This window comes from Lutzomyia longipalpis, chromosome 1, assembly GCF_024334085.1.
Source record: "Lutzomyia longipalpis isolate SR_M1_2022 chromosome 1, ASM2433408v1".
NCBI lineage: Eukaryota > Metazoa > Arthropoda > Insecta > Diptera > Psychodidae > Lutzomyia > Lutzomyia longipalpis.
The window spans coordinates 34,403,932-34,416,505 of record NC_074707.1 but is presented as its reverse complement, the minus strand read 5'-3'; the positions used below and the strand labels follow the sequence as shown (position 1 = coordinate 34,416,505).

The 12,574-nt window shown below is 35.0% G+C and overlaps 2 protein-coding genes across 6 annotated transcripts; one reads left to right on the top strand and one right to left on the bottom strand.

Moving 5' to 3' along the window:
- LOC129786211 (dynein intermediate chain 2, ciliary) lies at positions 1–5,667 on the top strand. The gene is made up of 13 exons (XM_055821065.1): positions 1–160; positions 245–472; positions 536–641; positions 2,694–2,813; positions 2,982–3,094; positions 3,153–3,423; positions 3,493–3,654; positions 3,933–4,010; positions 4,077–4,142; positions 4,206–4,719; positions 4,790–4,889; positions 4,954–5,087; positions 5,418–5,667. Exons 1-13 carry the CDS (start codon positions 116–118, stop codon positions 5,608–5,610), a joined length of 2,130 nt encoding a protein of 709 aa, XP_055677040.1. The 5' UTR covers positions 1–115; the 3' UTR covers positions 5,611–5,667.
- On the bottom strand, positions 5,623–11,457 carry LOC129786213 (proton-coupled zinc antiporter SLC30A2-like). 5 transcript variants are annotated; one of them, XM_055821071.1, is made up of 7 exons: positions 11,149–11,457; positions 8,688–9,061; positions 8,471–8,602; positions 6,641–6,957; positions 6,260–6,568; positions 5,979–6,198; positions 5,623–5,906 (listed from the first exon to the last, which is right to left on the bottom strand). In XM_055821071.1, the coding sequence occupies exons 2-7, from the start codon at positions 8,778–8,780 to the stop codon at positions 5,646–5,648; spliced, it is 1,332 nt and encodes a 443-aa protein (XP_055677046.1). In that variant the 5' UTR covers positions 8,781–9,061; positions 11,149–11,457; the 3' UTR covers positions 5,623–5,645. The 5 variants fall into 5 exon arrangements, with proteins under 5 accessions (XP_055677046.1, XP_055677044.1, XP_055677042.1 ...); XM_055821069.1 differs by lacking the exon at positions 11,149–11,457 and adding an exon at positions 10,580–10,624; XM_055821067.1 differs by lacking the exon at positions 11,149–11,457 and adding an exon at positions 9,150–9,682.
- Between the last annotated feature and the right edge of the window lie 1,117 nt (positions 11,458–12,574).

The following is a 12,574-nucleotide window of genomic DNA, read 5'->3' as shown; positions in this document are numbered from 1 at the left end:
AGTTTGCCCGCGTCCATTGTGATATCTGCATGCTTTTTTAGTGCTTCCTTAGTAGTGGCATAGAAAATTCCCTCAAATTGTACAAAAATACTGAACCACCCACACAAATAAAAATATGTCTTCACCCACTGAGGAAAAATCCTCAAATGCAGCATCTCTTGTGAGTTTAACAGCAGATCCTTTTTAGTGAATTTCCCGATAAAAGAAACAAAGAAAACTAATGAAAATGGTCCAAAAATCTCAGAATAAAACGCCGAGTCAGCAGAAGTTGGGCAAGGAAATGGGAGAAGTTTCGGGGAATGATGAGTATGAGAGTTGGATGAAGTCACGGCAGCTGCAGAGGCCAGAAGATCAGCTGGACCTCACAGAAGCTGAGCTGAGTGAGGAGATTCCAAAGTTGCTAACAACAGAAAATACTAACATTGTGAAGAATCTCGTTATCTACAGCTTCAAGGATGGAGGATTTGTCACTGTGAGTGTCCTTAAAAAAGTTCTTTTTAGAGAAAAGTTAAAAAAAATTCTGTGGGTGTTCCAGGCTCCAACTGTGGGGAATACGGTGACCCTGTTTCAATTTGAAGGATCCTCCCTCCATTTGGAATCCGCAGAGGCAAAAGCCCAATTGGCTACAATGGGGGAAGATGGTATAATTTGATAAGATTTAAATGAGTTTTTTCTTAAATTATTTTCTCTATCAATGTCTTTTAATCTTCTCTAAAGCGCCTGATATCTCAAGAAATATTTTTACAAATTCTAATTTATTTATCGATTATACATAGGGGAACGTGGCCCAATTCGGACCGCCGCCCAATTGCGACCGCCCCTTTTTCTCGTAAATGACGAAATATTATAAAATTAGTTTCACTACATTATGAAGATATTATAGTAAGGTAATGTTAGCGCCTAAAATAAATTAATTTGGTACACAACAGGATTAATAAAAAATCAAAATTAATTTTCAGCACTTGGCCGACATTTTCTGATTTTAGAAACGAAGTTGATATGAGTTTTTTTCCCACTATTATGTCTCATATTATGCCGCGTTTCTGTAGCTTAGAGGGTCTAGTTTATTACTTGATTTACAATTTCTTGAAAGATTTTAGGTATTTTAAGTAATTAAGTATAAATGTAATACATGCAGAATGGTCTAATTGCGACCCCCAAAATGTTTCAATTCGGACCGTCTATTTCCACCACTCACCACGGTAAAGCAGTCGCGCATGCGTGTAGTGGTGTGGAAGTGTCTCTCTCACACAGACCGCGCTGTGTTTTGATTTCGGGAAAATCAATATTTTTTCACGTTTCTTGAAAGTTTTTTCGCAGTGAAAATGTTCCTACAGCCAAAGGGGAGTGCAGTTAGTGTAATTTACGCATTCCTCAGAAGAATTTTCGTGGATTATCTGGGAATTACGTCAGTGAGTGCGCAATTGTCAGTGTGTGTGAAAGTGTGTGTAGTCACCTCAAGGGCGAAATGTCAAAACAAATGTGGGGAAAAATGAAAATAAATTCTTGATTTTCCGGCTTTTCCGGGTAATTCATGGTGTTTTTCCTATTTATAGTAGTGATAAAAGTGATCTACTAGTGAAAAACCCACAAATTACGGCAAAAACAGGGGGTCGCAATTGGAACACTCGGGGGGTCGCAATTAGAACACCGTGGTGAAAAAGTGCAATTTTAGCAACTTTTCTTAATTACATTATTTCTCAGAACAGGTAAGAGTTAGAATGTTTGCATCTATGGAACAAAGTTAGCCTATTAAATAACCTTTCCAATGGTACCACACTTGGGAAGATTTAATTCCTTTTTATAGGACTTTTTCCAATCCTTCTGAAACAGAATTTAGGGGGTCCGAATTGGGCCACGTTCCCCTAATATAATGCTGTGATTTTCATCAAGTTCAAAAACCCCACAAAGTACAATTTAGTTTGGAACTTTTTTATGCTTTTTCACCCCCAAAATTTTTGTGGAAAATATTTTCCACTTCTACCCTTTTCTAAACCGAAATGGAAAATGTGTGATAGGGTAATTTTAGTTTTTTGTTTTCTTTAGGGCAATAACAGAATTTAGCAATGAAAATATATGAACCTGAAAGGGTTAAATCAATATTTTATGTAAAATATGCGAATCAATTTAATAATTCATTAGGGAATAAGGGTAGGAAAAATCGTATTTAATTTACTACAAGGACTTTGATGTTTGTCGGGAGCTTAAACTTTGCCTATATTTTTTTATGTTTATGAGCTTTCCATTCAATTCCTAATCACGCATTGGAAAAGTTTATCAGAAAACTAAACAAATTTATTATTTCAATAAAATTCTGTGCGTCATTGGAGTAAGTTAATTAACAAATAAGCTATTTCTCATTCATTTTTATTTATTAATAGAAAGCTTTTGAAGGTTCGGAAATGAAAGCTTGTGAAAATTTTCCTCTATAAAAAGTCCGATTATTTTTTTTTTCATGAAAATCACAGCAAAGTAAAATTTTTCAATGAATTTTCTTTTTATAATCTGAAAGGAAAAAAAATCAAAAAAGCGCCAAAATTGCTTTTCTCTTCCTTTTAATTCCATTTTATCGTCTTGAGCTTTTCTTCCTAAATACTCATACCATATGTATATATAATTTTTTATGTCTAAAAATTTGTATATAAAATCCAAGCTTTTGCATGCTCGTCTTTCGAAAATTCTTTTGCATACAGAAGTTGAGGAAGAAACTGAGAAGACAGAAGAGAAGACTCCTGTTGTGGATCAGGACATTCAGGAGGTAGATAAGGAGGTGGATCCTGATGCTGATGGTGCAGATGGCGAAGCAGCTGATGGTAAATGCTTCTCTATCACTCTTAATCAATTCATCTGTGTCACACGTGTTCTGCTTCATGCTTCATTCTCTTTTTTGGGGATTTTAATGTGACTCGAGAATCATTCAGAGGATTTTCCTTTTATCTTTTTTGTGTAGAATTTGATGAAAATTATTGATTTAATTGCAGATGAAGTGCTGGATGATGATCCAACTGGTGGACAAGGTGGTCCAAAAAAGAAGCTAATTAATCAATTTAATTTTTGCGAGAGGGCTGCTTTAACAACCAACAATCCATATCGCGTAAGAATAATTTAATTTTTTGTTAAAGTCTTTTTGCAACATTTTGAATTTTTTCTAGACCGTGGAGACGCAAACAATCCCACCGCCAAGATCTACTTTCGGTGGGAATGTTCTTCAGTGGGTCATCTACGATTCCTACGCTGAAGACTATGCACAGCAGCAGAAGGAGCGTGAGAAGGACACCAAGAAGCCAACACCGAAGAAGGATGAATCGAAGAAAAAGGAAGACAAAACGAAAGCTTCAGAGCAACTCAACCGGAAGTATCTCCAAAGCTGGCAGATTCTCGAAAGGATGGTCAATCAGAATATTTACGATGAAATAGCTCAAGGTTTGCATTTAACTATCCTTCAGTGGAGAAAAAATAGAAATTAACTAATGAGATAATTTTTCCTGATAGATTATAGATATTGGGAAGATCCTTCAGATGAATTTAGAGAGGAAGAGGGAACCCTTTTGCCATTGTGGAAATTTTCCTACGAAAAGACCAAGAAACTCAGTGTGACTGACCTCTGCTTCAATACGCTCTACTACGATTTATATGCCGTCTGCTTTGGTTCTAGTAAGTAGAGTATGAGTGTAGCATGTTCATGTAAATTAGATAGATAATTAGGGAGGTAAATGCAAATTACATTCAGTAGTAGACAGAAAATATGCTTTAGCAAAATAAATGGGAGATTTAGCAAAATACATAATGTTGGAAGAATGAATGGAAAACTTTTACAATTTGGTAGTTAAAAATTTAAAGTAAAAAATAGGAGTTTTAAATTGATATTTGACAAAAATTAAATGTTTTAAAAATAACTTAATAATTTAAAGATTTTTAAAATTCTCTTTCAGTGGATTTTGTGAAGCAATCAGCTGAAGGATCTGTCTGCCTCTTCACTATGAAGAATCCTTCATTTCCAGATTATCGCAGTAAGTTCAATGATTCGTTTTAATTTTAATCTTCACTGTACTAATTCCATTTTAATTACCTTAAAGTTTGGACAGAGAGCGGTGTTATGTGTTGTGATATCCATACCAAGTATCCCTATCTCTTGGCTATCGGTAAGATTCAATTAATTTTCAAAGTTAAGATTTTTCTTTCGTTAATTCTTATTTACTTTTTAGGGATGTACGATGGTAATGTTGCCGTCTACAACCTTCAAACTAATACGCGTGAACCCATGTACATGTCGCAGGGAGTCAATGGGAAGCATCTGGAATGTGTGTCAGAGATCAAATGGGGACCAGATATGACGGATGGAGAGCTAAATTTCTATTCAGCCTCAACAGACGGACGAGTCTTCAACTGGGTCCTCATGCAGAATAAACTCGCCATCACACCAATAATGACGCTCTATCTGAATCGCGAACTTGGAGGATGTCCCGACGGAACGGATATTCGACTAAAAGGCTGCGCCACGTGCATGGTGTTTCATCCAACCAACACTGAGGTCTTTCTTGTAGGAACAGAAGAAGGACTCATTTTTAAATGTAGCACAGCCTACAGTTCGAAGTATTTGATGACCTACCAGGCACACTATCTTCCAATCTATCGCATTGATTTCAACAAGTACAACTCCAATATTTTTGCATCCTGCTCTGGAGATTGGAGGATCAAAGTCTGGGAGGATATGCGGGAGTACGAATTTTTCTGATTTTTTTTTCGAATATTTTTCATATTTGGCTAAATTTTTTTATTTTTATTCCAGAGAGCCTCTCTTCATCTTTGACCTAGCTGCAAGCGTTGGAGATGTTAAATGGGCGCCATATTCTAGTACAGTATTTGCAGCAGTTACCACCGAAGGAAAGGTAAAAAAAAAAGTAATAAAATCATAAGAATGTTTAAAAAATTAATTAAAATTCCTTAAAATAGGTTTTCGTCTTCGACTTGAATGTCAACAAATACAAACCCATTTGCATCCAAGCTGTTGTGTCCAAAAAGAGGAATAAACTCACAAGATTAGCCTTCAACCAGAAGCTTCCTTTCATCATTGTCGGGGATGACAAGTAAGAAATTTAATTTCTTTTCTTTGAGAGAATTTAAACTAAATTTTTAAATGTCTGGCGTAAAGAAGTTAAAAGACTAAATTTTATAGTCCGTAAACAGCTATAAATGATATTATTAGTGGGAAGTTTTTATGTTACCTTAACCTTGTACCCCAGTCTCTTTAAAAAATTAATGATTGTAATGAGATTTAATTTGGTACTTAATGCTAGACTATTCAGTGCATGTCCATAAGCTCGCGGATCTTTAAAAAAATCAGTTAATTTTGGTCAGACGATTTTTTTTTCTTTTTAAAGTCCAGACTTTTAGCTCACAAAATAATTTCATTTTAGGGGTACAACAATTTCTCTCAAACTCTCACCGAATCTCCGTTTGAAGGTGAAACCGCCGAAGAAGCAACAATGGATGGATCAGGCAACGCTCGAAGCACAAAAGCTCGAAAAGCTCCTCTCATTGGTACGAGAACTTCCTGAAGGTGAAAAGATCAAAGATACAGCCACAACTGTTGCTTCGGGACGAAATTAGAAAAATTCTTGATTTGTTTGTAAAATTCACAAGTCTCATGTTAAAGCACTTGATGTTATAACAAGATGGACGGACATTATGTGCCAATCCATACTATGGCTCCATACGTTCAAATGATGAACAGATTTGACTCCATCGAGGCTGAAGATTTCACTTTCAAGCCTGTTCAGACTCATATTTCTCGGTACTGCATCTAGAAGGACTCTCACTGCGTCCCGAATTATGTGAAAGGTGGTAAACATGACGATTATTGAGAAGATAAACGTACAAATTGGATCAGCTATTTTAGCACTGGGCTGGAAAATTTAAAAGAAAATTTCATTAAATGATTTAAATTGTTTTGCAACGAATAATTTTGAAAAACTTACAAAAATCTTGATAATTATCGCAGCTATTAGAACGCCAATGCTTTGAATGAAATCTCCAATAATGTGGATCATTGCAGCACGAACATTGATGTTCTTGGTTTTTTTGCTACCAGATGAACTCTCTTCATCCCTCACAGCCACTTCATCGTCATCATTGTGCCTCTGAAGAGAGCCATTTTGCTCCAGGATCATGTAATCATGATTGTGAGGCGATGAGAGTCTGCAAGGAAATTCGTATAAATTTGAGGATAAAATGTTGATTTTCATAATAAAATTCTTACCTTGTCAAGGCGGCATCATAGCTCCCTCTTCGAACCTCCGCAGCCTGCAAATCAATCACCTCATCAAGTCCTCCTGATGCAACCCCATTGCATCCTGATGCCTTGCTGAAGGAATTGTGTCGACTGTGTGTCGTTATGAGGGAACTACTGTGTAAATTCAGAGGATTTGGCAGAGTACCATTGTGCTGGTGCCGATGTACTTCCGCTGGTGTCTTTTTGGTATGATCACAGCCACTGTGGGAGCCATGGGAGCCATGGGAATGGGCATGGAGTACACTGGCGCAAGATCCGTGCAGCACAATTGCCATTCTGAATGCCAATAAGCAATGTGAAAGTGCCATTAGCGTATACACGCCCAAAGTCATCAAGGCTATTACTTACACAACATTGAAGGCCACACCGACGGAAGAGATGATGATCATGGTGTCAGCATCGATGTCAAAGTCCCAATTCACGATGCGCACAATGGCGAGGTAGATGAGTACACCGGTTAGTGCCCAAATCCCCAGGATGGACGTCACAGCGCCGGCGACTTCGACTCTCTTGTAGCCAAAGGACATATGCTCATCGGCAGGACGTTTTGCCAGCCAAATGGCACACAGGGCCACAATAAAACTGATACAGTCCGAAAGCAAATGGGCTGCATCGGTGATCACAGCTAAACTCCCTGCCAGGTATCCACCGATCAGTTCTGCAATCTTTTTTTTTTAAAGAGAATTAATTAATTTTATTATTTTTCAGAGAATTATTTTTAAAGGGAAGAGCTAAGTACTAAATTCACAAGGACTTAGGTTTAATTAAATTTATTTAATCATCATTATGCTATTTAGAGGAAAAATCCTGAAATTTTCTATTCTGTTTTTGGAACTTTTTAAAATAAATTAGTAAAGATTTTCCTAAAGAATAAAAAAAATCTTTCAGGGTCTCGTAGGTATTTAAAAAATCCAAATTATAAATTTTGCCTAAAAAAAGTGATTGAAAAGGTTAAAAATTTGCCTCGGAATTAAAACTTAACCATATATGGGCTTAAACCTTGATATCAATAATTATTTATGTTTATCTGATTATTTTAATCATTTTTAATTTATATTTATTCTTCAGAATGAGGAACAAAGTTTAAAGGCTTTAGTTTTAAATATGAGCTAAAACAGTTTAGAAAATCTAAAGAGGTTTAAATCCACTAAGGATAATATATAGAATTCACATTTTCAATCCCTTCAACTGACACACTTATCATCATCATAAAGTAATTGCTATTTCTTTAACATTTCATTAGATTTTTTTTTATATATAATAATGAAACTGAATCCTTCTTCTTTTCTCACTCTTCTACTTATTTTCACTTTTCAAAATTTAATTGCAATATTTCTCAAACACTTTCCATAATTTTCTCCAACACTGTGCAAATTTTTCTTTGTAAACAATAATATCGTTAAAAAATTCCATCTGAAATTTCATTTTCACGCGTGGAAGTGTAGAAAAAAGAATTTAACTCATATTTTTTGCTTCTCGCAGTTAATACAAAAAGAATTCCAAAAAGTGTGGAATGGGGAAAAACGAGCATTTTGTGTGCAGATATGCGTGTTTTCTGTATTTTACAAAATTGATAATAGCAATGGAATAAAATAAGTTGTTAACACACTACTTCAGGTGAGAACCAATCAATTATATAATTTCTTTAAAATAATAATTTTTTTCAATATAAAATGAATTGAAGACAACTCATCAAGAGGTAAACGTGCGGGAAAGTATCTTATCTTATTTTTCAATATTGTTTTATATGGATTACGATCTGAATAACTTAGTGATAGAATTTTATCTTTAAGGGGGACTAACAAGGACTATCTTCTAGAACCAATACAGTGGCATTTATTTTTATTATTTTTTAAATACCCACGAAGAACTTTTTTTTATTTTTTTTAATACCTATTAATTCCGTCTGAATGTAATTAAATTGAAAAAAAAAACTAATTCTAGTAGACTTATCGGCTACAAAACATTTAAATCCCGCACATAAAAATCATATTTCAAGGCGATTTTTAACGACTGATAAGAGGAAATGTTTATCTAACTTTTCTCGCGTTCACTAAATTCCGCTTTATGTATTTATGTAATTAATAAGCAATGGAGCATATCTGCTCTTTCAGTTTTTTCTGATGTTTTGTGAATAAAGAAATTAAAGGGAGTTATGTATTGTTGATTATTTTTTACCATGAAGAATGTACAGATGATCGTTGCTATAAGTAGCTGCTTCTTAGCTCTGAGGCTTTGTATATCCGTTGTGGGATTTTTGAAGCCTTTCTGGCCATACAAGCACTTGTGTTGGTAGTCTTTTCCATTTGGCTACATGGAAAATGAAATGAGGAAATTAGAGCAAGAAATGTCTCAAGAACATGAGGAAAGATTGTGGAAAAAAATGATTTCTTACAGTAAGGAGTGGCTCGTCGTCTGGAGAACGATCATCAGCAATAAATGTGGGTATGGCGCAGTCATCGTCAGACACTCTGATGTAGTCAGCCATTGTATTCCAATTAAAAGGGCTTCTTCCTCAAAAACTTCCACCTTGCATTGATCACAGCTTAGCACCCGCGACGATTGACGAATCTTATCGAAATGCCTCAAATTGCCTTATATTACAAATGTTTTTCTCCACGAACCAACTTCTTATCTGTCCATACCACGCGATTATCGCACTCAAGTCTCTCTCTTGTGAGATAAAATTCACACGCGTATACTGTTGGCTACATTTTTCTCCGGATACATGGAAAAGTGGCTGCGTCAATGTCACATTACTCTGCTGCCCTGTCCACCCGCAGACAAACGAAGGTGAAAAAGAAAATATGTTGCTTTAATATTGAAATTCACTTATCGTGAGATGCTAATTCATTACAACTTTTATTGCAAGACACGGAAGTTATAATGTGAAAAATAAATAATCCATATCTTCGTGGAAATTGAGTTCAATTGTCCCCATTAATTTGCACAATCAATCTCAATTTTGCAATATGAAAATTTTCCATTTTAGCGACACCACTACGGGAAAACCAATATATATAATTTCTCAACACGCAAATGAGGAAAAAAAGAAATTAAATTTATCTGAAATAAATCACTGAATGTTGGTTCTGCTTGAGTACAAAGGCGCACTTAGTCATCCAAATAAAAATGTATATCATGAATTATTAACACTTTCCGGGCTATTTTAGGCGTACTTCCAAAATAAAAAAAATTCCCACCAAATTGGTTGTTTAGCACTCTCGCATGAAAAGATATTCAATAAAGTAACTACGCTATAAAAATAATTCTCTCAATTGATCGCGATAAAACTTAACAAACATGCCACCCAGAGAAGAGATTTATTCGATTTGCACACACACTGCAGTCAAGCAGAAATGTGCTTCAAGCAGACTCTTATCGCATTGAGATGTGATCCTAAACAATGCACAAGAGACAAACGTTTTTGAATAAAAACTTTTCTTTTTCTGTCTTTCTCAATTTAGGTCTTTTAATTCGTTTTTGTCATTTTTACAGAAGTCTTTCATGCGCGGAAGAAAAATCCTTGCAGATTTATGCATTTTTACGGATTTATCCGAATTAATTGATCAAATGCACATTATTCCTTTTATACGCCAAAAACGATCGTGAATGACTCATTGACACATTTCAGACATTATTGCTCAATTTATTCTGAATAAAATATTATAAGAAACTTCATTACGCCTTGTACATAAACATGGAGGCGCCTGGTAGACACAAAACGAATAGTTTTCAATAGCAGTGGAGACGCCGAGTCCTCGAGTCTCTATCACTTTGTTAAAAAATATTTTTGACATGGAGGCGCCTGGTTTCATATTAATTAATTTTTATTAACTAGACTTGGTGTTTTAATAATAATAACAAGCTTTAATCGAACAGTGGAGACGCCTGGTATTAAAAATCCTTGTATATTGTTCTTAAATGAAACGAAGATGTAAAATAGAGCAGTGGAGGCGCCGGGTTAGATTATATATCTCATTGAATTGATGTTTAACAAGCTGAAGCAATAATTTTAAAGGAAGTCTACTGTTAATTAATAAAAGGTAAAATTATATAAATCAAGTCCAATATTTAATAATAAAAACCGTGCATGAAGCAGCCTCTTTGACCCACATCTCTTCTACACCTATCTATATCGTGAAAAATATTATATTGTATTTTGTTTACATAATCCAAGAGAGAATATGTATCGTTTCCCCATTTTATTTCAATTCCAGCCACTTTAGCGATGCTGGAATATATTGCACCACCTTGATTTACTTGGATAAATGCAAAAAATGTCACCTTTTTCTTTCTTAAATTTTTAACGTTGGTTCGTTGCCCTTTCTTTGTACTACAAAGCTTTTTTTTCTCCTTTAAATTGTTTACCCTGTCATTACCACTTAATTCAGCTTTAGTAACGTTGACTGCAACTACCTACATACTATATAGGCGGCTTTGATGAGCGAGAGAAGCTCTCTACCGCTATTGCTTAACTCATTATTCTCAGTTTTTTCCAGCTGCTCTTCAGAATTAACGATCTTGTCTCATTTGATGCCAAACTGGCTTTTTGGAGATTAAAGTCTGGCAGTCACATGATTTTGGATGGCAAAGACCGTGTTTATTTTTCAGACGCTTCTTGAGACGGTGAAAGAAAATCTGCTACACTTTTGGTGGTGTGAGGCACGTAGCAAAGGCAGAACGAAGTAAAAGGTGAGCACGGAAGTTGTATTGAGTACCCAAAATTAAAATCAATTTCACGGGAAGAATTTCTCTAAAAACAGTAAAACATCCATCACAGGTTTTACAAAAGGTACTTAAAACCGTCACGTTTTGCTGCTTTTTTCGTTGACTTTCATTGTAATCTCACTCACTTTTTAGACTTGAGCAGGTGCTTTCCCAGTAACACTTCTAATCATTTTCACTACATCACTGACTAAGCGAAAAATGTATTGTAGCAAGTAGAATCCACAAAATCACAAACTATCGCAGTTTTGCTGCAAGAATAATTTGCAGACAAGCAAATATTTTGGCTTTAGAGTCCAATTAAGAGAATAAGCTGGTCCTTAGTTGTGGGTTCTTTAAAGAAATTATCACTTTGTTAGGAGCTTTGCTTTTTTACAGAAGGTGTATAGCGCTTGAATTCAATGGAATAAATGGGAGACGAAGCAGGTTTGTATCTTATTCGACTCTCATTCTCTCTCAATTGGCTCTCTTCGTCTCTGTTCGTGTTGATTTTCAACAGGTGGGTTTAATCTTACACAGAGTTTTCCAACATTTCTTCAATGGGCTGATTTTAATTTTAAAGAATTTCCTTTTTTAATTTCATTTGTAAAAGATTTTTTATGATTGTTTTATAATTAAGAATTTTTTTTACAAGATATTTGTTGTTTTTATAAAGAGCTTTAAAATATTAATCAGTTTGTTAGATGATCCTTAATTGATCTAGATAAAATCTTGAATTACACCTGAAGAAAAATATTTAGTTTTAAATGAAAAATTTTGTTCAATATACCACAACAAGTAATTTTTAATAGGTATAAATATATTTATTAAAGACCAATTTCAACGAATTTTACTTTGAATTTCTTTCCACATACAACATCATCTACCTTTCACCACCTGTAGCATAATGTTGGTTTTGAGCTTAACTTACAAAGTTTTTCCCACAAAAGAGAAGCATTTTTTCTTCATTCCACACACCACATTGAGCAGAGTTTAAAAATTACATACCTACATACATAAATACCTGTCTCTTTTGGGAGAATCGCAAATGAGGGTGTCAGGTGAGAAAGAGGTGTTGCACGGAAGATTTCTACAAGTTCATCGCCTATGACATGTGGTGCTTCTCCGGCCTCTGGTTCCCTTCGAGATGTGAGCATGACATCAGCACATATCGAAGCGCGCGGTATACGTTAATGTCTGACCTGCCGGTGAGGAATAATAGAAATACGATAATAACAGTTCTGGGAGTTGAATCAATTTTCCATTGTTGCTATCTGTGTAAGCTCCCCCTCCTCGATTTGGATCTCCTTCAATTGTAATCGTGGAAGATGAAATAATTTTCACAGGAGCTACTGGTTCTTGCGCACATTCCACAACCACCAATTGAGCTTGAGAACTTGCATAGAAAGCTCAGCTATATGCTATTGATCTGTTCTGTCTAGTTTATCTGAAATATTATTTTCTTTAAATTTTTTGAAAATGAGAAAAGGTAAGAAAATAGATTTTTCGAAGGAAAACAGAGGAAAATATAGATTAATTGGTAAGTTTTCTCGGTTTTACTATAATGCATAATTA

What these genes read in the sequence shown, in the direction of transcription:
- LOC129786211 (XM_055821065.1), top strand. Translation starts at nt 116, where the DNA reads ATGTCTTCACCCACTGAGGAAAAATCCTCAAATGCAGCATCTCTT. An exon ending in AGGATGGAGGATTTGTCACT is followed by an intron (nt 473 to 535) that starts GTGAGTGTCCTT and finishes TGGGTGTTCCAG; the next exon opens with GCTCCAACTGTGGGGAATAC. An exon ending in GGCTACAATGGGGGAAGATG is followed by an intron (nt 642 to 2,693) that starts GTATAATTTGAT and finishes TTTTGCATACAG; the next exon opens with AAGTTGAGGAAGAAACTGAG.
- LOC129786213 (XM_055821071.1), bottom strand. Translation starts at nt 8,780, where the DNA reads ATGGCTGACTACATCAGAGTGTCTGACGATGACTGCGCCATACCCACA. An exon ending in ACGACGAGCCACTCCTTACT is followed by an intron (nt 8,603 to 8,687) that starts GTAAGAAATCAT and finishes TTTTCCATGTAG; the next exon opens with CCAAATGGAAAAGACTACCA. An exon ending in GGTGTGGCCTTCAATGTTGT is followed by an intron (nt 6,569 to 6,640) that starts GTAAGTAATAGC and finishes ATTGGCATTCAG; the next exon opens with AATGGCAATTGTGCTGCACG.